Source organism: Cherax quadricarinatus, chromosome 88 (genome assembly GCF_038502225.1).
Source record: "Cherax quadricarinatus isolate ZL_2023a chromosome 88, ASM3850222v1, whole genome shotgun sequence".
Taxonomy (NCBI): Eukaryota; Metazoa; Arthropoda; class Malacostraca; order Decapoda; family Parastacidae; genus Cherax; species Cherax quadricarinatus.
This window is the reverse complement of record NC_091379.1, coordinates 3,964,969-3,989,894: the sequence shown is the minus strand read 5'-3', so window position 1 is coordinate 3,989,894 and position 24,926 is coordinate 3,964,969. Positions and strand designations below refer to the sequence as shown.

The following is a 24,926-nucleotide window of genomic DNA, read 5'->3' as shown; positions in this document are numbered from 1 at the left end:
CATCTGCAGCCCATAAGACTGCTATCTCTACGAGCCCCTTTGGGGCGGGGCAGATGGCAGACCAGAGGCCTAGCTTCTCCCTACGAGCCCCGTGAGGGCGGGGACTGTGGTTAGGCCTGGGGACAGTTGGTCCCACAGATGAGGGGGTACTTGTACCTCCTCCCATGGGAGACTTAGGTCTCGAGACACTCCCCAGATAGGGAGCCAAGGCCGGGTCACCACTACCTGGAAAAGACCCGGGCCGGGAGAATACTGGCGAAAAAAAAAAAAAATCAGGATATACAAGACAGTGTACAGAAATAGCATCAGATACTTAAAAAATGTAAGGAAACAAGGGATGCATTAATATAGAAAAAGACCATGAAATACACAAGATAAGTAAGGGAAACAGTATGAGGTACACTTCAAAAATATAAGGAAACTAAGCTGGGACACTAGGCAGTGGTGGCTGACCATAGGCTTACTTCAACCCCAGTAACTCTTGGCCAGCCAGTGTTGTATTTAGCGTAATTTATTAATTTAGTTTGACTTCTTTGACTTATTTTTAAATGACTATACCTGTACATGTATATCCATGGGATCATTTCTGCTCTTTGGTCACATATTAAATTTACCCCTGCAGCTCGCATATGAAGACAAAAATCATACTAGGACAAAAAAAATATCCCCAAACTAGTAGGTTACTTAAAGTATTCGTTCATTAGAAAAAATCTCATTATGCTTCCTCCAGCCTTTTTATCCTCGTCTTCAAAAACCGGACAGCCTGCAATGACAAATATGTATGTGGTACATTGTGGTATATTGATATTCTTATTAATACTGTGTACAGATAGAGATAAGTACTCAGCAGCTATTTGTACTTACAGTACATGGGTGTGCAGGGTTGAGCTCTCGCTTAGGGACTCGCCTCATTTTCTGACTACCCTAAATTAACTATTTTGCATTAGAGCCTAAGTAGGAATCAGCTTCTGCCATATCACCGTCAACTTATTTATTATGGTCACGTTGCAGTGTGTCCCATGCTAACTTCCCTATGGTGTACAGAAATATACCCAGCTGGATAAATTTTATTAGAGCCAGCTGACCCAGTGGTTAAAGCACTGGCCTGTGAGTCTTAGAACTCATTTGCTATGGGTTCAAACCCCACCCATTGCATTATTTATTAATCCCTTGACTGTCGCAACCCCCAATCCTGAGGTGTCTCCTGGTGTCGCAAAATTTAAAAAAAAAAAAAAAAAAATTCTTATGAAATGATGGAGAATCTTTTCCCAATTGTAATGACACCAAAAAAAACGAAATTTGATGGAAAACTGATGGAATTACGGTCTCGCAAAGTTAGCGACCTCGGCAATACAGTGGACCCCCGCATAACGATTACCTCCGAATGCGACCAATTATGTAAGTGTATTTATGTAAGTGCGTTTGTACGTGTATGTTTGGGGGTCTGAAATGGACTAATCTACTTCACAATATTCCTTATGGGAATAAATTCGGTCAGTACTGGCACCTGAACATACTTACGGAGTGAAAAAATATCGTTAACCGGGGGTCCACTGTATTTACAAATCAGCGATTTCGCCCACTTTGAGCCCTATTTTCTGCTAATTCCATTGTTCCTGATGACCAAACTCATAGCTATTTCTTTAGAACTCCGTTTTTTCTATCGATTGAGTACAAGAAACTGCCCATTTACCAATTTCAACTACCCAATAACGTGGTCAGAAATTTGCAATTTGGCCAATTTCACGAAAATTAAAAAATATGACAATTTCAAAATAAGGTCCAGAATGAACAATGCAGACATTCCTGGCTCTAAAATAACATTTTCTTAGTTCATCAGTCAAGTCTGCAGGCCCCTCTGGTATTACTCTTGCTTTCTATTTTGAATTTTTATTCAAACAAAAAATAGAAGATTTACTATTATGCAAACTACTGCAATACTGTAATAATTCTATAAATAACATCAACCCATTCATGACTGCATATTAGAATGGCTAGTTGGACATTTATTGGACAATGACATCATTTGTTTGCTTTTGAATATCGGCAAAAATCAAACATTTCCCCTACTATGAGCTCCATTTCCAGGTTCTTTTTATAGTAAAATCAATCAAAATCACCTCTATTTCTATAATATGTTTTCCATTCTATCAAATGAGACTAAGAAAACGAGAATACATCCATAAATACTTTATGAAAATAGACCACAAATTCGGCATTTTAATTAAAAAAAAAACGGTTGTAGTTTTTTTCTTATCATGCACTGCTTGCTCCAGGATTTTTTTTATATGGTGCACACTGACCACACAGACCCATTCTCTCACATGTGGGCCTACCAGCTTTCTCCTTCTTGATTTGAAGCCGCTAGAATTTATGAGTATGTATACGTCAAACACGGTGCCTCATAAGACGTATATATACGGCCACGACAGTCAAAGGGTTAAGCTTCCAATAAAGTAGTGCTTCCTAATGTGTCACAGACTGGGTTGTATGTTCAGCTACCATCTGTATGACCTCTGTAAGTGTATTCTCCAGCTTACAACTATTCCAAGTTACACACTTTTTTTATTATCACACTGGCTGTTTCCCACCTAGGCAGGGTGACCCGAAAAACAAGAAACACTTTCATCATCATCATTCACTCTATCACTGCCTTGCCAGAAGCATGCTTACATTACAATTCAAAAACTGCAACATATCAGCATTTATGAAATAGGCCACTTAAAAATTAAGTAAAGGTCTACAAGCTACAGTATAAACATGTGAAACCTGGCCATATTAGTACTTTCTTTGTAAGATAAGACATTAATGCTATGTGTATGCTTCAGTCACACCTATAGTGCTCCACTAGTTTGTAAACTCTTTCCTCTTAGATCACTGTGGAGCCATACAAAAAATGCATTGTAAGTCAAAACAATCAGAAACTACTTTGAAAGTTTGGAGTCTGCTAAATAAGGCAACGAGGACTTTCAAAACCAGACAAAATTAACTAGCAAAATTATAATGGCACAGTTGTAAACAATTCGCTGAATGGAGTGGGAGTCAAGTTCATGGAAAACAGTGCTGAAACTGGCAGGACAGGGCACTACTGTACCATGCTGGCCTGGTAAAGACTAACACAATGACCTACTAGTTTTAGGCCTGGCTTGCCACAAGTTCAAACCCCTCACTCCATCCAGTGAAATGGACAAAATTTGTTCTTGAAGCAACACTATGAACACCAAGTAAAAAAAAAATGTTAGGTATACAATTTGTTTCATACTACATTAGCAAATAAGAAAAGTTACACACTATATTTATAACATCTGCTCTCAAGCAAATGACCTTGGTAATCTTCATTGAATCTAAAACATTACATGACAGCTACAGGTATTCTGTACTACAGATAGCAAATTACCTTCTTATATTCCTGTATCTGAGCTTTAGCATGTGCTTCAACACTTTTAAGTAAATCTTCATAGCAACTTCCAATTTCGAACAGGAGGACTCGGCTCTTCTCCTGTTGGTGCTTTAATGCTTCACACACTACCAATGACTTCTCTCTCTCCATGGAAACTTGATAATTAAGAAGCTGCAAAAAATAAATTACACTTTAAATATTCCTTAAGAAAAATTATAGAAATAATCTACTCCCCACTGAAGAAGAATGAATACCCCCATTAATAAATAAATACACAGTAGTCCCCCCAAATCCGTAGGGATATGTTCCAAGCCCTACCTTGGATACCCGAACTGCGGAGAGTAGTGAACCCTATAGTATATGTAAGTCGTTTTTTGTTTACTACGTAATACATACCTATGATAAAATTTAATTGGTAAATTATGCACAATAAGTCAAGAATTATCACTTCACTGATGGAAAGCGCTTTACGGCTTCTCTTAGCCTTTGAAGAATTCCCACCATCACTACTCTGCGCTGTATAATCCTACGGGTTTAGCGCTCCCCCATGATTATAATAATAATAATAATAATTGTGCTTTGTGGTCATTATCAAGCAAAATTAAGGCTTATTTCCGGGTCACAGTAAACCATGGATAACTAAAACTGCAGAAACCGATATGAGGGTTCTGCTGTATATACGAGCTTTCCATTTTTTCTTAATTCTTTCAGTAATAACTCTAACATACACTTTACCTGGTATACTCGACAGTTTTTTTTTTTTTTTTTTCAACAAGTCGGCCGTCTCCCACCGAGGCAGGGTGACCCAAAAAGAAAGAAAATCCCCAAAAAGAAAATACTTTCATCATCATTCAACACTTTCACCTCACTCACACATAATCACTGTTTTTGCAGAGGTGCTCAGAGCACAACAGTTTAGAAGCATATACGTATAAAGATACACAACATATCCCTCCAAACTGCCAATATCCCAAAACCCCTCCTTTAGAGTGCAGGCATTGTACTTCCCATTTCCAGGACTCAAGTCCGGCTATATAAAAATAACCGGTTTCCCTGAATCCCTTCACTAAATATTACCCTGCTCACACTCCAACAGATCATCAGGTCCTGAATACCATTCGTCTCCATTCACTCCTATCGAACACGCTCATGCACGCCTGCTGGAAGTCCAAGCCCCTTGCCCACAAAACCTCCCTTACCCCTTCCTTCCAACCTTTTCGAGGATGACCCCTACCCCGCCTTCCTTTTCCTACAGATTTAAATGCTCTCCATGTCATTCTACTTTGATCCATTCTCTCTAAATGACCAAACCACCTCAACAACCCCTCTTCAGCCCTCTGACTAATACTTTTATTAACTCCACACCTTCTCCTAATTTCCACACTCTAAATTTTCTGCATAATATTTACACCACACATTGCCCTTAGACAGGACATCTCCACTGCCTCCAACCGCCTCCTCGCTGCTGCATTCACAACCCAAGCTTCACACCCATATAAGAGTGTTGGTACTACTATACTTTCATACATTCCCTTCTTTGCCTCCATAGATAACGTTTTTTGACTCCACATATACCTCAATGCACCACTCACCTTTTTTCCTTCATCAATTCTATGATTAACCTCATCCTTCATAAATCCATCCGCCAACACGTCAACTCCCAAGTACAGTATCTGAAAACATTCACTTCTTCCATACTCCTCCTCCCCAATTTGATATCCAATTTTTCTTTATCTAAATCATTTGACACCCTCATCACCTTACTCTTTTCTATGTTCACTTTCAACTTTCTACCTTTACACACACTCCCAAACTCATCCACTAATAGCTTACTACTCTCTTATGATGTTCCTGGCTCTTTTCCAGTTCTTCAGCATGTGTTTGTACCAAGCTTTTATTATAATTTCTTTCTTGAAGTACTTGAGCTTCTGCTTGCTCAAGCTGTGTCCTCAGTAAGGTTACTTCCTTCTCTAATGCTTCTCTTGAAGACAGAGTCTCCTTGTGGTGTGTCTCCACTTCCCGTAGATGATTGTTTTGTTCCCGTACAATCTGAATCTGAAAAGTATATCACTCTAGCTGTTAATACATCTCATGGAACATTACAAAAATTTAAAGTGGTTTCTCAATCAGTGAGCTGTTGACCTCTCTTAGCGCCATGATCTGGATAAGTTGCAAAATAGGTAAACAGGCAAACTGCAATAGGTATTTGAGACATAATCAATCAATGTATTATTTACATCAGCTGTAGGTGATGATTTTTAGCAATATTTTTGAAGAAGTTAGCAGTTAAGAAACTTTTTGCATCCACAGGCAGTGAGTTCTACATTTTAGGGCTTTTTATCTCCATGAAGTTTCTGAACAAAGTGAGTTGAACACATGGTATTTTAGGGATGTACAATATGGCTTCTCCTCACTTAACAATGGAGTTCCATTCCTTTGATTACATCAGTAAACAAATTTATTGCTAAGCAAGGAGTATACTATAATGGAAGTGGGTTTGTGTCATCCATCTTTGATATTGCTTTAATGTCACCTTTGCACCATTTATAATATTTCTTGAATAGTTTTAAATGTTTATACAATAGTGTACTGTATACTGTAATAGAAAAGAGGAAATCAGCTCCAATATACATTATTTAGGCACACATACTGGTCAGAGTGCCTGTCGTAAGTCTGAGTCGTCGGTAAACGAGTAAGTCGCTCAGTGAGGAGAGGCTGTACTTTATGTTGTGTCTATGTGTTTCCAAACATTATGTAGAAGGTCAGTGGATATTAAAATGGTATAAAATACCTACAGGTTGTTAGGTAAGGCATATATGCAACAGTTAGGTATCTTTATTTCGAAACGTTTCGCCTACACAGTAGGCTTCCTCAGTCGAGTACAGAAAAGTTGATAGAAGAGACGTGAAGACGATGTAATCAATCCATCACCCTTGAAGTTTTGAGGTGGTCAGTCCCTCAGTCTGGAGAAGTGTCATTCCATAGACTATGGAACAATACTCTTCTCCATACTGAGGGACTGACCACCTCAAAACTTCAAGGGTGATGGACTGATTACATCGCCTTCACATCCCTTCTATCAACTTTTCTGTACTTGACTGAAGAAGCCTACTGTGTAGGCAAAACGTTTCAAAATAAAGATACCTAACTGTTGCATATGTGTCTTACCTAACAACATAGAAGGTCAGTACTGAAGGTCAGTACTGATTTTCAATTCATAGTCACCATCTAGATATCTTTACAAGTTCAACATTAATGAAGACTATATAAAATTATTTAACGGAGCAAAAAAATCAATAAACAAATACTTACCTCTGATAAAGTCTGATTGAGTTTTTCTTGTAATATGGTTATGTTATTATTTAGTTTGCTATTTTCATGAGAATTTTGAATTTGCGCTCTTTCAAGCTCCTGATGTACCAGTGACTGTGACTCCTGAAAATATATAATATAAACAGCATAAAATGTGTTAATAATATGAACTAATGTATAGAATACTGTATATATATCAATATACCAACTGCAAGTGTAGAGTCTCTGTTATTCTATCAGTGGTTGGAAGATCAAGTCTCCACCTCTTCTGGTGTTGAATGATTTGATTGCATTCATGGGGAGTGCTAAACCCACAGGGGTCATGCAGCACATGGTTCTTGTGATGAATGAGCTCCATGGGTTTAGCACTTCATATAAGTAATAATAATATGGCCAGTGTTCTAAAATAATAATAATAATAATAATAATAATAAAAATAATATGTATTAACACACAAGTCTGTGGAACTAGATAATGGGCAGAGACGTGGAAGACCATGAATGTCAAAAATCAGTATCAAAGTCAAAGATTTACTTTCTCACGATACAATGTAGCTCCCATATTTAAAAGAGTGGGCAGATACTAGTCAGGTGGCATTAAACTTAAGGCCAGTATCACTGACACACACATATTATATAAGATAATTGAGATTATCAGGAAGAGAACTGATTCAATAAACAATAACTATAGCACAGGTTTACAAATGGCAAAACCATGCCTCTCAAAACATGCTGGAGTTCCATGACAGGTAATGTAAGTAAAACAGGAAAAAGATGGATGAATGGACTGCCAATTTCATTCTCAAAAAAAAAAAAAAAAAGTCCAAATCGTTTATACAACTAAATTTTTGTCTATGCACAAGGTGCAGATAATGTCATGCTTAGAGGAGGAAGGAAGGAAGGGACTGACAGCTGCACCACACACTCTGCTATAACCAGTTTTACATAATGACAGATAAAAAAAAACTGACCTGGATAGCATCATCCATCAATTTTTTGTGTGCTACTTGAGCTGTGATTAATTTCTTTTGCATTTTTTCAGCTTCTTCCTTCCATAACTCATTTTCCTCCTGAAGTCTTTTATTGGCTACTTCTAAATTTGAAATATCCTCTTGTTGTGTAACCAACCTCCTCTCTGTATTAGAGGATTCTTTTAACCTGTGGTGAGTAAAAAATAAACTTATCAATACAAGTACAGTAGTATGATTCACATAACTACACATTTAAATATAGGATTAATACACTATCACATAATATTGTAGCACATCTGTTAAGTCTATCACATCACTAAGAGTCAACTAAATAGCATAATACACTACCACACAACACTGTACCACATCTGAAAAGTCAACCACAATACTAAGAGTAAATTAAATTCTACAATAAATTATCACACCACACTATACCATATCTGTAATGACTGCCACATCATAGAGTGAACTAAATGCTATAATAAATTACCACATACACTGTATCAACAACCTTTTATCTACTAATACAGTACAAGATTTAGGAAACTATTGTCATAAAGCACCTCATTGCATATCACATATATTTACTTATCCACTTTTTTCTTAAGATAGGTACCAACCTATCAGCAAACCTCTTGCTATACTAAATTCAAGACCCCCTGTTTATCATTTACTCCTGGCACTTCAAACTTACCATATACAACGGTGTTTCCCAATTATTGTAATATTATTGGTAGAATTGCCGACAGTATGTTAAGTAAAAGGACATGCATAATTAATGTGATATATACAGTACATTTACAGGTCATTTAGAGAGAATGGATCAAAGTAGAATGACATGGAAAGCATATAAATCTATAGGGGAAGGAAGGCGAGGTAGGGGTCGTCCTCGAAAGGGTTGGAGAGAGGGGGTAAAGGAGGTTTTGTGGGCGAGGGGCTTGGACTTCCAGCAAGCGTGCATGAGCGTGTTAGATAGGAGTGAATGGAGACGAATGGTACTTGGGACCTGACGATCTGTTGGAGTGTGAGCAGGGTAATATTTAGTGAAGGGATTCAGGGAAACCGGTTATTTTCATATAGTCGGACTTGAGTCCTGGAAATGGGAAGTACAATGCCTGCACTTTAAAGGAGGGGTTTTGGGATATTGGCAGTTTGGAGGGATATGTTGTGTATCTTTATACATACAGTGGTCCCTCGCTTTTCGTAGTTCTCGGCAATCGTAAATTTCGCCAATCATAGGGGTATTTTCGTATAAACATGGACTCGCTTTTCATAGGTTGACTCGCGAATAGTAGTTCGTCCAGGACGCTTACGCACAGTGTGAGCTGCGGAGGCCTCCCTACCCAGCCAGTCTGGCATTGTTTACCAGTGAGTGAAGGTCCCCTCAAGTGCTCCTACGAAATATTTCATAATATTCCACTCATTTTAGTGCTTGCAAGTACTAAATAAGCTACCATGGCTCCAAAGAAAGCTCCTAGTGCCAAGCCTGTGGTAAAGAAGGTGAGAAATATGTACAGTGACAAAGTCTTGTACCATTTTAAGGAAGTGTTAAAGAGACGCCAGAAACAGAGCTCTCTCCACAGTTACTTTGCGAGACAGGACTAGAGTGACTCTCAAGGTGGTCCTAGTGGCATTAAGAAACAGAGAAGAGAAGCAACCCCAGAGAAGCAATTGGTACCTGAGGTGTTGCTGGAAGGGGATTCCCCTTCCAAACTGTAAACTATCCAATCTCTCTCCTCCTCCAGTCTCCCATACACTAAGAAGAATCTCCAATAAAGGTAAGTGTTATGCTGTTAATGTTTCATTCATCATTTCCCATTGTATTGTTTATGTACTACATGTATATTTCATGTAAAAAAAATTTTTGTTTTAATACTTCTGGGTGTCAGAAACGGATTAATTGTATTTACATTATTTCTTATGGGGAAAATTGATTCGCAAATCGTAAATTTCGTTTATAGTAGCTCCTCCAGGAACAGATTAATTACGAAAAACGAGGGACCACTGTATATGCTTCTAAACTGTTGTATTCTGAGCACCTCTGCAAAAACAGTGATAATGTGTGAGTGTGGTGAAAGTGTTGAATGATGATGAAAGTATTTTCTTTTTGGGGATTTTCTTTCTTTTTTGGGTCACCCTGCCTCTGTGGGAGACGGCCGACTTGTTAAAAAAAAAAAAAAAATATATACAGTACCTTTGTTTTGTTAATTTCAACTCTTCTTTAAGGATATTGTTCTCTCTGATAACCTCAGCAATGCTGGCAACCAACTCGTTATTATCAGAATTTGAATTTGAATTTATTAATGATTCTAGTTCCCTCTTTTCTGCCTGAAAAAAAAAGGAAGTTGATATAAATCAGAAGGTGAAAGATAATCAAAAGTAATCTTATCAAGTCTGCCCAAGACATATACAGTAGCTGTCATGGGATATACTTTTTATGAAATGGTTTCTACACACACACCATCAATAGGATGATTATCACTGATAATGATATAAAATAATCATTAAGTGACTCCATAGGGAAGTGGAGAAGAATCCTTCCTCCATAAGCCATACATGTCATAAGAGGCAACTAAAATGCCAGGAGCAAAGGGTTAGTAACCCCTTCTCCTGTATACATTACTAAATGTAAAAAGAAGAAAACCTTTATATTTATTCTTTCTCAGGTCACCCTGCCTCGATGGGAGATAACCATTGTGTTAAAAAAATAATTAACTAGTATATTCATAGATAAGCACTAAACCTGTAAGCCATGCAGCACATATGGAACAGGGATTTAATCCAGTTTGATCACAGAAAGGAATGGGTCCCTCTACCTGTAATATATATACTTTATATGCACCATCCCTCTGCACATCACCCTAGCATCATGTGATTTCCCTCTTCAACCATGCACAGCTAGGGTGTAGGCATCAGTTAAATTCTGGACCAGGTGAAGGACAGATGTATCGGCATTGGGCTCTGTCTTTGTGCTTCAATATACGTGTATAAGTATAACAGCTTCCTCCACTGGTGTCATTGCTACCTAACTCTTCCCTAAGAACTCCATGATACCTCCAATTATTTGGATCAAGGGATCTTCATCAGAATCAAGACCCCTCACTCTTGTAAGGAGCTAGCATTAATAATTGTTATACCAAAACTGTCAACATTAAAACTATCTCCAGGCTTTGTATAAACTATGCCTGCACTAACTTCACTGTAATTCAGTACAAGTTTGATTTTGTAAACTGCATTAAAATCCAAAAAATAAAATCCTCTACTCACTCTTAGTTTGTTGATAATACAATTTAAATTAAAAACAACTTGCTGGTGTTCTTTTCCGACTGATGCTGCCTTTTCATTTGTGACCGATAATACGTTGAGATTTTTTTCTTCGCACGATTTTGCTATTTCCTTATGAATTGATGCTACTCTAGATTCAGCTTCATGAACCTAAAACAGTAAGAGAGCATTTTATTTTTCTGAGTATCTAGGAAGATATGACAGCTTTAAGAAACATTTTACTGCATGAACACTAGGGGGTGCAAAGGCATTATCCATGTACTGTACATATAAACACACTGAAATACACATTGTTTGCTGTACAATTACACACAAATCTGGCAGACTTCAGGAACATAAGATGCTCCTTTGACTATGCTGATAAGAAAGAAATAATTTCTCACAGTTAAACAACTAAGAGAAAAATATAATTAATACGGGTGCCATACCTTCTTCTCACAATCCATTTTAAGTCTTGCCAGAGTTTCTCTATGTTTTTCATCTTGTTCCCTGTTTTTTTCCTGAAACAATTGAGCTTGTTCTGTCATCTTCTTTTCTATGTCCAGCAACTTAAGTTTCAAATCTTCCACCACCTGTTAAAAAATTAAATATGAAACCAATTTAAAAAAAAAATTAAAATATTTCAATATACAGTACAGGTGCTCCTCAACTTATAACAGAGTTACATTCCGAAGAACCCATCACAAGTTGAAAATATCATAAAGTCGAATATGAATATATGATAAATAAATAAGTAAATAAATAACTACTGTCAATGAATAAGTAAATAATTACTATAACTAAATGTACCTGTATTGAAAAGAAAATTTATGATACAAGTTTATTCTATCAATAAATATACAGTACTGTACAGTATAGAATGTGCATAGCTATGGCACCATCATGAAGCCGAAATATAGTAAGTCGAACCACTGTAAAGTGAGGAGGATCTGTACAACAGTAAGAAAATATTTAGTCTGCTATATGTATAATATGTATAATACAATATTCCAGATATTGTATTATACAAGAACTATTAAGAAGCTTATAGAAAATTAAAGTGTATGAAGTACTGAAGGGACCATAAATAAAAAGTTTGCAAGCTTTACCTGCCATCTTATGTGCTCATGTGACAGAAAGAAAAAAACATTTCACACTCTTATGAGACAGAACAATAGTACAGAAGAAAAACTCTAGCATTAAGGTATACAGTAGTTTCCCTGTATCTGCAGGGGATAAGTTCCAAGACCCAGTATCTCAAAACTGCAGATAGTAGTGAAACCCTATATACAAGTTATTTTTCATTTACATACATACTTAGGACCCCAATGGAAATAATTCACTCTGTCTGACTTTTTTGGGTTATCCTAGGTTCTCTACACATATGCTGCTATATATGATAATTCTATGTAACTGTATTTGTGTATACCTGAATAAACTTACTTACTTAAAGTTGAATTGATAAATTACACTTAAGTCAAGAATTAGCACTTTTTCACTGATGGGAAGCACTTCATGGGTTCTCTCAGGCTCTGAAGAACTACCAGCACTCTAGGGCCATTATTAAGCAAAATTAAGGGCTTTTTTCAAGCCATTGTAAACCATGGTTAACTTTAAAACTGGATCCACAGATACGAGGGTTCTACTGTATGCACTACAGTATTTAAGGTACTCTATCTATAAAGCAATAATAATTCATCATTATAAATATAAAGGAGGGGTTTGGGATATTGGCAGTTTGGAGGGATATCTAAACTGTCACATCTGAGTGCATCTGCAAAGACAGTAATTATGTATGAGTGATGGTGAAAGTGTTGAATGATGATGAAAATTTTTTCTTTCTTTTTGGGTCACCCTGCCTCGGTGAGAGGCAGCCGACGTGTTAAAAAAATAGATATGGGTAGCAGAAGGCCAGAAAACTTACAAAGGATAAAATGTACATGCGGAGTACACTTACCTGAATCATCTGGCGCAACTCTTCACGATAGACAAAGATTCTGGCTTGAGTTTCTTGATCTTTTTTTTGAATAGCAAGTCTCAGTTTTTCTTGGTAAATTTGTTCTTGATGAAGCTGAAGGGTTCTCACCTGAGAGTCCAGCATGCTGGACATAACAGTCTCATACCTTTCACTGACTCTGTTGCTCACTGTAGATACACAGGTATGATTCAGATTTGAATCATGTTGTTGGGGACCAATGCTTAGTGCAATGCATTCTTGTGAACATTTACAAACTTTGGTGTCATTTACACTGTCATTTATTAAAAGGCTACTTTTTACATCTTGACCACATAAATTTTGTTGCACTTTTAAGCTGGAAGCTGAACAACCATTTCTATGAATACAACCACATTTGGTAAGTTTGGGATTTGACATAGATTTCACCGCTTCATAACAGAATTTCCTAATATTTTCTTCCTCGTCTCTGATGTTAATTCTTCCTTCATAGCCCTCAATAGAATTAACTAAAGTATATAGCCGCTGACGTACTCGGTTCTTCAATTTTGGACTTACAGGAATATCAAACAGATTTCTCTTTACAGACGATGGTTCTGATTTAATTGTCTCAGAGAAAGAATGATTTCTACTCATTCTTGATTGTGCCGACGCATCATTCAAAAATCGAGTCATGAAGGAACATCTTTTAGTACTATTGTCACAATTTACTTTTACTTTAGTTTCGTACAATCTAGAAGAACTCTCATCGCACTCGTTATCTGATGCTAAACTAACAGCTTCATGTTCTGTTAAATCGTCATCAATAGAAGACAACTGGGGGTCATCGAGGATCATCTGACTGGGTAAAATTTCATTATCAGAAAATTTTCCCTGATTTCTTGTCTCCTTAATTGGTGTTGATGTTACATATGATAAGGCTTTACTTTCATGACCAAACTGTTGGTGTAGAGTAATACCTATTTCTCTCTGATGATCCAGAGGACCCAGACTGGAACATATTCCAGAATCTTGGCCATTATTTGCACTTGAATTTTCAGAAATTACTCTCTTTCCGATCTCCTCTGTAAGATTTTTTGCAATTTCAATTGTTTTTGAGCTGCCTCCAGTACTGGATTCTTCAGAATTGGACACTTTATTAACCTCCATTTTGTTTATAAGTTCTGCTACCTCCTTACACCTTTCACTTAGTCATCAGGCCCCGTGGCCTAGCTGGCAAAGCTTTCGCTTCACACACTGAGGGTTCGGGTTCGATTCCCAGTGGGGTGGAAACATTCGACGTGTTTCCTTACACCTGTTGTCCTGTTCACCTAGCAAGTAGGTACCTGGGTGTTAGTTGACTGGTGAGAGTTGCATCCTGGGGGGACAAGATTGAGGACCCCAATGGAAATAAGACATATACAGTCCTTCGAGGGCACACTGCCTTTCTTGGGTTATCCTGGGTGGCTAACCCTCTGGGGTTAAAAGTCCCAACAAAAATCTTATCTCTTAGTCAAGAAAGTAAGGCTCTTGGTACCACTTCTGAAACAAAACAAAAAATGCATTACTGAAACTTCCAACAATTAAATCAACATTCAATTTATAAAGTTTATCCAGGTAATGGTACATGTAAGTACAATTATCATACATAGTAACATAGAAGAAATCACAATAAAACGCATGATTGCGAATATGAAAAAAAAAATCACATTTTAGCACGAATGAGCAAAAAAGTTCCCCTGAACAAACCTACCTGGACTTCCAACTCATTTCTACAACACTACAAGCTCGTGATGATGGGCTGATTGCAGCATGAAAGGCCTAGAGCTATCATTCAAATTTCCCAATGGATGTCCGGCATACATTACTATGTAAGATAATTTGTGTACCTGTATGTATTTATGTATACCGAGCCCAGTCACGCTAGCCAATACTGTAAATACCGAATTACAGAAAATATCTACCTGGATGAGGACTAACAAACTTACACTAAACATTGACAAAACCTACTTCATTCAGTTTGGTAACAGAGCTACAGATGTCCCTCTTAACATAATGATAAACGGATCACCTATCACAAAGCTAACAGAGGGAAAATTCTTAGGAATCCACCTTGATAATAGACTCAAATTTCATACACATATACAACAAATTTCTAAGAAAATTTCCAAGACTGTAGGCATACTATCGAAGATACGGTACTATGCTCTGCAGTCAGCCCTCCTGGCCCTATATCACTCTCTTATTTACCCCTATCTCACCTATGGAATTTGTGCATGGGGCTCAACAACAATTAACCATCTCAGACCACTAATTACCCAACAAAAGGCTGCAGTTAGAATGATAACAAATTCTCACTACAGGCAGCACACTCCACCAATATTCAATACACTAAACCTACTCACCATACAAAACATCCATACTTATTACTGCACCTATTACATACATAGAACACTTAACTCTGATATTAACCCTCCCCTCAAACATCTCCTTGCCAACCTCAACAGAACACATGACCATAACACAAGGCACAGATCACTCTTTGATGTTCCTCGTGTCCATCTCACGCTATGCAAAAACTCAATGCACATAAAAGGCCCTAAAATCTGGAATTCATTACCTGTAAATATAAAAGAAACACTACCTGTTTATAAATTCAAGTCTCTTCTCAAAGATCACTTACTCACCCAAAACCAAATAAATGCTGAATAACTGAACCTTATAAATTGTATATCTTAAATGTTTCTCACAATTATATCACATGAATGTTAAACCTAAAACCCAATCTAACTTTATTATTTTTTAAATACACTACCTAACAGAATACTCCATACGACTGAATGTACAACAATGCATGCAACCATATGACCTGTCTTTGTAATACTCATTTGTGCTTTATAGTTATCTGTTTACAATAATGTTTTATCACTGACTTCATCATTGCTTAGTTAATCTTAAGTTAATTTTAAGCCAGCCCGTAATGCTATGCATAGTATAAGTGGCTTTGGCATGCTGCTCTTATCTGTATTTTTTTGTACCTCTGTATGTGTGCTCAAATTAATAAATAAATAAATAAATAAATAAATAAATACCTAAATAAACCTATTAACATTTAAGTAATGTAAATTACTAATGAGGATTTAAAGATATCCTCTTCCTCTTTCCTCAGTCCCATATTACTGCTCTCGTTTCACACACGGAGGGCCTGGGTTCAATTCCCGGGAGAGTGGAAACATTTCGACACATTTCCTTTCACCTGTTGTCCTGTTCATCTAGCAGGCGGGTGTTAGTGGACTGGTGTGGGTCGCATCCTGGGTGTTAGTGGACTGGTGTGGGTCGCATCCTGGGTGTTAGTGGACTGGTGTGGGTCACATCCTGGGTGTTAGTGGACTGGTGTAGGTCACATCCTGGGTGTTAGTGGACTGGTGTGGGTCACATCCTGGGTGTTAGTGGACTGGTGTGGGTCGCATCCTGGGTGTTAGTGGACTGGTGTGGGTCGCATCCTGGGTGTTAGTGGACTGGTGTGGGTCGCATCCTGGGTGTTATTGGACTGGTGTGGGTCACATCCTGGGTGTTAGTGGACTGGTGTGGGTCACATCCTGGGTGTTAGTGGACTGGTGTGGGTCGCATCCTGGGTGTTAGTGGACTGGTGTGGGTCACATCCTGGGTGTTAGTGGACTGGTGTGGGTCACATCCTGGGTGTTAGTGGACTGGTGTGGGTCACATCCTGGGTGTTAGTGGACTGGTGTGGGTCACATCCTGGGTGTTAGTGGACTGGTGTGGGTCGCATCCTGGGTGTTAGTGGACTGGTGTGGGTCGCATCCTGGGTGTTAGTGGACTGGTGGGGGTCACATCCTGGGTGTTAGTGGACTGGTGTAGGTCACATCCTGGGTGTTAGTGGACTGGTGTGGGTCACATCCTGGGTGTTAGTGGACTGGTGTGGGTCGCATCCTGGGTGTTAGTGGACTGGTGTGGGTCACATCCTGGGTGTTAGTGGACTGGTGTGGGTCACATCCTGGGTGTTAGTGGACTGGTGTGGGTCGCATCCTGGGTGTTAGTGGACTGGTGTGGGTCGCATCCTGGGTGTTAGTGGACTGGTGTGGGTCACATCCTGGGTGTTAGTGGACTCGTGTGGGTCGCATCCTGGGTGTTAGTGGACTGGTGTGGGTCGCATCCTGGGTGTTAGTGGACTGGTGTGGGTCGCATCCTGGGTGTTAGTGGACTGGTGTGGGTCGCATCCTGGGTGTTAGTGGACTGGTGTGGGTCGCATCCTGGGTGTTAGTGGACTGGTGTGGGTCACATCCTGGGTGTTAGTGGACTGGTGTGGGTCGCATCCTGGGTGTTAGTGGACTGGTGTGGGTCGCATCCTGGGTGTTAGTGGACTGGTGTGGGTCACATCCTGGGTGTTAGTGGACTGGTGTGGGTCGCATCCTGGGTGTTAGTGGACTGGTGTGGGTCGCATCCTGGGTGTTAGTGGACTGGTGTGGGTCGCATCCTGGGTGTTAGTGGACTGGTGTGGGTCACATCCTGGGTGTTAATGGACTGGTGTGGGTCACATCCTGGGTGTTAGTGGACTGGTGTGGGTCACATCCTGGGTGTTAGTGGACTGGTGTGGGTCACATCCTGGGTGTTATTGGACTGGTGTGGGTCACATCCTGGGTGTTAGTGGACTGGTGTGGGTCACATCCTGGGTGTTAGTGGACTGGTGTGGGTCGCATCCTGGGTGTTAGTGGACTGGTGTGGGTCACATCCTGGGTGTTAGTGGACTGGTGTGGGTCGCATCCTGGGTGTTAGTGGACTGGTGTGGGTCACATCCTGGGTGTTAGTGGACTGGTGTGGGTCACATCCTGGGTGTTAGTGGACTGGTGTGGGTCACATCCTGGGTGTTAGTGGACTGGTGTGGGTCACATCCTGGGTGTTAGTGGACTGGTGTGGGTCACATCCTGGGTGTTAGTGGACTGGTGTGGGTCGCATCCTGGGTGTTAGTGGACTGGTGTGGGTCACATCCTGGGTGTTATTGGACTGGTGTGGGTCGCATCCTGGGTGTTAGTGGACTGGTGTGGGTCACATCCTGGGTGTTAGTGGACTGGTGTGGGTCGCATCCTGGGTGTTAGTGGACTGGTGTGGGTCACATCCTGGGTGTTAGTGGACTGGTGTGGGTCACATCCTGGGTGTTAGTGGACTGGTGTGGGTCACATCCTGGGTGTTAGTGGACTGGTGTGGGTCGCATCCTGGGTGTTAGTGGACTGGTGTGGGTCGCATCCTGGGTGTTAGTGGACTGGTGTGGGTCGCATCCTGGGTGTTAGTGGACTGGTGTGGGTCACATCCTGGGTGTTAGTGGACTGGTGTGGGTCACATCCTGGGTGTTAGTGGACTGGTGTGGGTCACATCCTGGGTGTTAGTGGACTGGTGTGGGTCGCATCCTGGGTGTTAGTGGACTGGTGTGGGTCGCATCCTGGGTGTTAGTGGACTGGTGTGGGTCACATCCTGGGTGTTAGTGGACTGGTGTGGGTCGCATCCTGGGTGTTAGTGGACTGGTGTGGGTCATCCTGGGTGTTAGTGGACTGGTGTGGGTCACATCCTGGGTGTTAGTGAACTGGTGTGGGTCACATCCTGGGTGTTAGTGGACTGGTGTGGGTCACATCCTGGGTGTTAGTGGACTGGTGTGGGTCACATCCTGGGTGTTAGTGGACTGGTGTGGGTCACATCCTGGGTGTTAGTGGACTGGTGTGGGTCACATCCTGGGTGTTAGTGGACTGGTGTGGGTCACATCCTGGGTGTTAGTGGACTGGTGTGGGTCACATCCTGGGTGTTAGTGGACTGGTGTGGGTCACATCCTGGGTGTTAGTGGACTGGTGTGGGTCACATCCTGGGTGTTAGTGGACTGGTGTGGGTCACATCCTGGGTGTTAGTGGACTGGTGTGGGTCACATCCTGGGTGTTAGTGGACTGGTGTGGGTCGCATCCTGGGTGTTAGTGGACTGGTGTGGGTCACATCCTGGGTGTTAGTGGACTGGTGTGGGTCGCATCCTGGGTGTTAGTGGACTGGTGTGGGTCGCATCCTGGGTGTTAGTGGACTGGTGTGGGTCACATCCTGGGTGTTAGTGGACTGGTGTGGGTCACATCCTGGGTGTTAGTGGACTGGTGTGGGTCACATCCTGGGTGTTAGTGGACTGGTGTGGGTCACATCCTGGGTGTTAGTGGACTGGTGTGGGTCGCATCCTGGGTGTTAGTGGACTGGTGTGGGTCGCATCCTGGGTGTTAGTGGACTGGTGTGGGTCACATCCTGGGTGTTAGTGGACTGGTGTGGGTCACATCCTGGGTGTTAGTGGACTGGTGTGGGTCACATCCTGGGTGTTAGTGGACTGGTGTGGGTCACATCCTCCTGGGTGTTAGTGGACTGGTGTGGGTCACATCCTGGGTGTTAGTGGACTGGTGTGGGTCACATCCTGGGTGTTAGTGGACTGGTGTGGGTCACATCCTGGGTGTTAGTGGACTGGTGTGGGTCACATCCTGGGTGTTAGTGGACTGGTGTGGGTCACATCCTGGGTGTTAGTGGACTGGTGTGGGTCACATCCTGGGTGTTAGTGGACTGGTGTGGGTCACATCCTGGGTGTTAGTGGACTGGTGTGGGTCGCATCCTGGGTGTTAGTGGACTGGTGTGGGTCACATCCTGGGTGTTAGTGGACTGGTGTGGGTCACATCCTGGGTGTTAGTGGACTGGTGTGGGTCACATCCTGGGTGTTAGTGGACTGGTGTGGGTCACATCCTGGGTGTTAGTGGACTGGTGTGGGTCACATCCTGGGTGTTAGTGGACTGGTGTGGGTCACATCCTGGGTGTTAGTGGACTGGTGTGGGTCACATCCTGGGTGTTAGTGGACTGGTGTGGGTCACATCCTGGGTGTTAGTGGACTGGTGTGGGTCACATCCTGGGTGTTAGTGGACTGGTGTGGGTCACATCCTGGGTGTTAGTGGACTGGTGTGGGTCACATCCTGGGTGTTAGTGGACTGGTGTGGGTCACATCCTGGGTGTTAGTGGACTGGTGTGGGTCACATCCTGGGGGACAAGATTGAGGACCCCTGTGGAAATAAGATAGACAGTCCTCGATGACGCACTGACTTTCCAGGATTATCCTGGGTAGCTAACCCTTCGGGGTTAAAAATCCGAACGAAATCTTATCTTCATAATAATAATAATAATAATAATAATAATAATACAGCGCTGCCTTTGCATGACTATGGACCTCTAACATATATAATAAACCTGCATATATCCCATCATTACTACAATCAATTTAAGCGCTAAACCCGCAGGGAATCCACACAGCACTGTTATACATTAGGTTAATATTATATATCGTGGAAAATACTTTCACTTACCTAAATTATCCGTGTTTTACAAAATTTTCTTCCAAGGTGTTGGAGGCCTCTGGTAATATTAAAGATTAATTATAGGTTAATTTTGAGTGATATATGATAATTATACAGCTAAAATAATCATGATCTTAACACAAAAACTTTTTCGTAAAACAAATTTTTTTCATTGTTGTTGTTGTTGTTGTTGTTAAGGTCACCAAATGCTAAAATTTTGCTAAATGTCTTTTTTGACCTATTTCCCGGTCAGGGGTAAAAATATACTGCCCGAATTATGGGCGAAAATTATATGAGAGAAGAAATTTCCTCCGGAAAGAGAAACGGGAACCAAAAAACAAAGTTCCAAATTATATCAGGTGGACCTCCAGTGGAAACAAGTCACTTTGACTTTTTTTTTGGTTATCCCGGGTTTTTTACATATATACTATTATGCATGATAATATATATAACTGTATTTACCTCTATATATACCTGAACCAGTTCAAGAAAAGAGACTAAAGGTAAATACGTAAGTTTATTCAGGTACACATAAATACAGTTAAATAATAATAATAATAATAATAATAATAATAATAATAATAATAATAATAATAATAATAATAATAATAATAATAATAATAATAATAATAATAATAATAATATCTTTATTTACTACAAGTACATGATATAACTTATACAGACCATAACTGACATCAGTGATATACTACTATATAAGCCGCTTGTTATGCTGAGCATTTCCCGCAAATTAGGTCAGTTTTGTCCCAGGATGCGACCCACACCAGTCCACTAACACCCAGGTACCCATTTTACTGCTAGGTGAACATGGACAACCGGTGTAAAGAAACGTCCAATGTTTCTACCCTCTCCGGAAATCGAACCCGAACATCACCGTATGAAGCGAGAGCTTTTGCCACTATCCCCTCAAGGGAGGCTCCTTGATGCTGGTGAGGGGCTCTTGATCTAGGGAATTGGATCTGTGCTCCGGTTCCTTGAATTGAGCCTTACCTTTCATCCCCCACAGGCGCTGTATAATCCTATGGGTTTAGCGCTCCCCCATAATAATAATAATAATAATAATAATAATAATAATAATAATAATAATAATAATAATAATAATAATAATAATAATAATAATTTTGCCATCAGGCCACATAACCCAAGAAAGTCACATAACGTCACTTCAATTCAAATTCCTTTATTTTTTGCAAGTTGACAATGTGGTTGACATATTTTAGGAAGTATATTTACATTGGTAGTTTACAGTGAAGGTTTACAATGATTTGTAGCACAAATAGAGCCATTATCATGCCTTGGCATTACTAGCAGTCTAAACTTAATACATTACTGATTACTGAACACTAAATGTACAAAACATGGTTTGAACAGGTTACACTAATTATACAATAGGTTATACAACTATTAAATATATGTTATTCAACATTTGCATTGGGTTAAAATATGAGAATTTATTGTACTTAGAGCATTTACTGATGTGTTCTGAGTCTGAGGGAGTAACACAGTGAGCAATGATATTTTGAGGCAGTGGAGAGTGATTTGTTAATTTTGTAGGTAAAGTTAAGTACTGAGTATTTAGTTTTGGGTGAGTAGGTGATTTTTAAGAAGAGTCTTAAACTAATGTACAGACAGGGTTACTTTGGTATTCATTACCTGGAGGGTAATGAATTCCAAATTTTTGGGCCCTTTATGTGCAATGAGTTTTTACATAGTGTGTGATGTATACGAGGAACATCAAAGAGTGATATGTGTCTTGTGTTATGGTCATGTGTCCTGTTAAGGTTGTTAAGGAGAAGTTTGAGGGAAGGGTTAATATCTGAGTGTAGTGTTCTATGTATGTAGTAGGCAAAATAATAGGTATGGATGTTCTTTACTGTGAGTAAGTTTAGACTTTTGAATATTGGTGGAGTATGCTGCCTGGAGTGGGAATTTATTCTGACTGCAGCCTTTTGCTGGGTTATTAATGGTCTGAGATGATTTATCGTTTAAAAGGACCCCAATGGAAATAAGTCACTGTGTCTGTCTTTTTTGGGTTATCCCAGGTTCTCTACACATATGCTGCTATGTATGATAATTCTATGTACCTGTATACCTGAATAAACTTACTTACTTACTTATGTTTAAAATAATAAGATATTACAAGGACCTCAATGGAAATAAGTCATTTAGACTTTTTGGGTCATCCTAGGTAACCTAGACATATACTACTATGTATCATAATTTGTGTAACTGTATTTATGTGTACCTGTACCTGAATAAACTTACTCATTAAAGGAAATTTTCCTCCTTTTCTTTCATGGTTCAGTTTCGGACATTATATGTTCCCCGCGGCGTCGTGAACCCGGGTTCGATACGGCGTAAACTGTTAATGGCCCTATAAAACCCAACCAAAAAAGAAAATGAAAAAGGCAGCCAGTGGTTTCTTCAGTCCAGTACACAGCAGAACGGTGGAAGAGTAGGAATTTGAGGTAATCAGTCCCTCAGCCTGGAGTATTTTTCTCAAGATTGATGAACTGAATACATTGATTAATACGGGGTTAGGAGACATGTTGATTGATGTCATAAGCTCTGTATAACCCTTGTGGTTTAGCGCTTCTTTTTTATTATAATAATAATGATTGCTGTCATAGATCTCCATGTACAAATATCACACAATATTTGACTACCATAAGTGAGCTAATATATTTTTTCTTATTAATGTAATTTACTGGGAAGTTGCATTAGTGATGACTAAGAATATTTTTATATAATTTTCAGTATATCAAAATATTTCTACTGTATATTTGTGTTTAGAATTTATATTTAATAGGTCATGTTTGTATCTGATGCTTCATTTTGTTTGCATTTATAGTTTTTTTTTTCTGTATTTTGTTTGTAGTTGAGGATTTTCAAAAATAAGTATTGCTATTTATTTTTTTTCTGGGTCCTTATACTTGTATTTGGAAATTTTTGGGACATTTACATTTAATCCCATCCCAGTTGTGACTGTTAGGACCCCAATGGAAATAAATCACTTTGTGTGACTTTCATGGATTATCCTGGGTAATATATATGTATGTTGCTATGTATAATTCCTGTTGTTAAGCAGCGGAGGTCGACTGTATTTCTATACATGGATAGAGTGAAAAATATTAAATAGATGATAATTAAAGTAAATTATGAGCCTTAAAATTACTGTTCTTTCAGGAAATATTGATGGAAATGTGACAAGCGACATCGTTTCTAAGTGGCAAAGATGAGAGATTTCAGCCACAGTGAGAGACTCGAACAATGACTTTACTCCAACACGTCCACGTTTAAGACCCTCCATTTAGAACTGTACTACGTCTTATTAACCCTTTAATTGTCCAAACGTAGATCTACGTTCACGTGCATAGCCCTCCGAACATAGATTTACGTTTTATTTTACATGCTTTCAAATGTAAAAAAAAAAAAACGTAGATTTACGTTCATAGCGCTAAGCACGTGAACGTACATTTGGACAGTTTAAGGGTTAATACCAGAACTCTATGAAGGCTGTGGCGCAGACATTGAGAGTACCGTGCCACCAAGAATGGCTCCTTTGTAATCTACACTTGAAGCAACTTATCAGTTTTAGTTGTACCACATTGCATCAGGCACCACCATCCAGCCAAAATGGTAAGTATAGTGGAAGGCCTCTGTCAGATGACCAAAAGCTCCAGCTGTGAGTCATCATATGACTAAGACCTGTGTCAGGTAACACTTGTCCTGTTTCCTGACAAGTGTTTCCTAGCTTAACCTTGGAAGTATACGTATTTACGTTTATAATAACCAGGCCAGGTTTTAAGAACTGATGCCATTCCCTGTCGAAGTTTCTGTTTTGGACATTAAAATTAAGAGACTCAACACCAGTGGTGCAGTATTTAACCAGGGGGATAAATACGCTCCTTCCTCTAGGGGATAAGTCTGTCGTTTTTGCATAGTTGCTAGCTGATAGCAGTACAGTGGTCCCTCGTTTATTGTCTTTAATCCATTCCTGGAAGTGCGACGATTATCGAAAAAGACAATTTTCGGATCAATTTTCCCCATAAGAAATAATGTAAATACAATTAATCCGTTCCTGACACCGAGAAGTATTAAAACAAAAATTTTTTTTACATGAAATATAGATGTAGTACATAAGCAATACAATGGGACATGATGAATGAAACATTAACAGCATAACACTTGCCTTTATTGGCGATTCTTCTTAGTGTATGGAAGACTGGAGGAGGAGAGAGATTGGATTAGTTACTGTTTGGAAGGGGAATCCTCTTCCATCAACACCTTAGGTACCAAGTCCTTTTCTGGGGTTACTTCTCTTCTCTGTTTCTTAATGCCACTAGGACCAGCTTGAGAGACACTGGAGTCCTGTCTCGCAAAAAAAAAGTGTCCAGAGAGCTCTGTTTCTGGCGTCTCTTTAAAACTTCCCTAAAATGGGCCAAGACTCTGTCATTGTACAAGTTGCTGATATGGCTTGGAACATCCTTCTCAGGGTGATGTTTCTCCATAAATCTTTCCATCCTACCCCACGTTTCAAAAATCTCCTTAATTTCTGAAGAAGGCACCTTCTTCCATCTCTCTTCCTCCTCCTCTGCAGCAAGATTCTGAGCTGCGATCTGTTGCTGTTCCTGCTGAAGCTCTTGCAGCTCCTCAGTG

General features: G+C 39.8%; 1 protein-coding gene and 1 long non-coding RNA gene across 3 annotated transcripts in view; one reads left to right on the top strand and one right to left on the bottom strand.

Moving 5' to 3' along the window:
• Positions 1 to 673: 673 nt before the first annotated feature.
• On the bottom strand, positions 674 to 20,441 carry LOC128698607 (putative leucine-rich repeat-containing protein DDB_G0290503). Its single transcript, XM_070103870.1, has 10 exons — positions 20,259 to 20,441; positions 12,904 to 14,421; positions 11,396 to 11,539; positions 10,950 to 11,117; positions 9,877 to 10,010; positions 7,683 to 7,869; positions 6,713 to 6,835; positions 5,234 to 5,455; positions 3,398 to 3,571; positions 674 to 763 (listed from the first exon to the last, which is right to left on the bottom strand). The coding sequence occupies exons 2-10, from the start codon at positions 14,047 to 14,049 to the stop codon at positions 716 to 718; spliced, it is 2,346 nt and encodes a 781-aa protein (XP_069959971.1). The 5' UTR covers positions 14,050 to 14,421; positions 20,259 to 20,441; the 3' UTR covers positions 674 to 715.
• A 2,202-nt stretch (positions 20,442 to 22,643) lies between these two features.
• The window catches only part of LOC138855287 (uncharacterized), a 33,488-nt gene continuing 31,205 nt past the window's right edge, over positions 22,644 to 24,926 (top strand). For both annotated transcript variants that reach the window (XR_011394494.1, XR_011394495.1), the window contains exons 1-2: positions 22,644 to 22,735; positions 23,454 to 23,906. This is a non-coding gene — a long non-coding RNA (uncharacterized lncRNA). The remainder of the gene's footprint in view (positions 22,736 to 23,453; positions 23,907 to 24,926) is intronic.

What these genes read in the sequence shown, in the direction of transcription:
- LOC128698607 (XM_070103870.1), bottom strand. Translation starts at nt 14,049, where the DNA reads ATGGAGGTTAATAAAGTGTCCAATTCTGAAGAATCCAGTACTGGAGGC. An exon ending in AAATGGATTGTGAGAAGAAG is followed by an intron (nt 11,118 to 11,395) that starts GTATGGCACCCG and finishes TTACTGTTTTAG; the next exon opens with GTTCATGAAGCTGAATCTAG. An exon ending in TTGAAATTAACAAAACAAAG is followed by an intron (nt 7,870 to 9,876) that starts GTACTGTATATA and finishes TACTCACCACAG; the next exon opens with GTTAAAAGAATCCTCTAATA.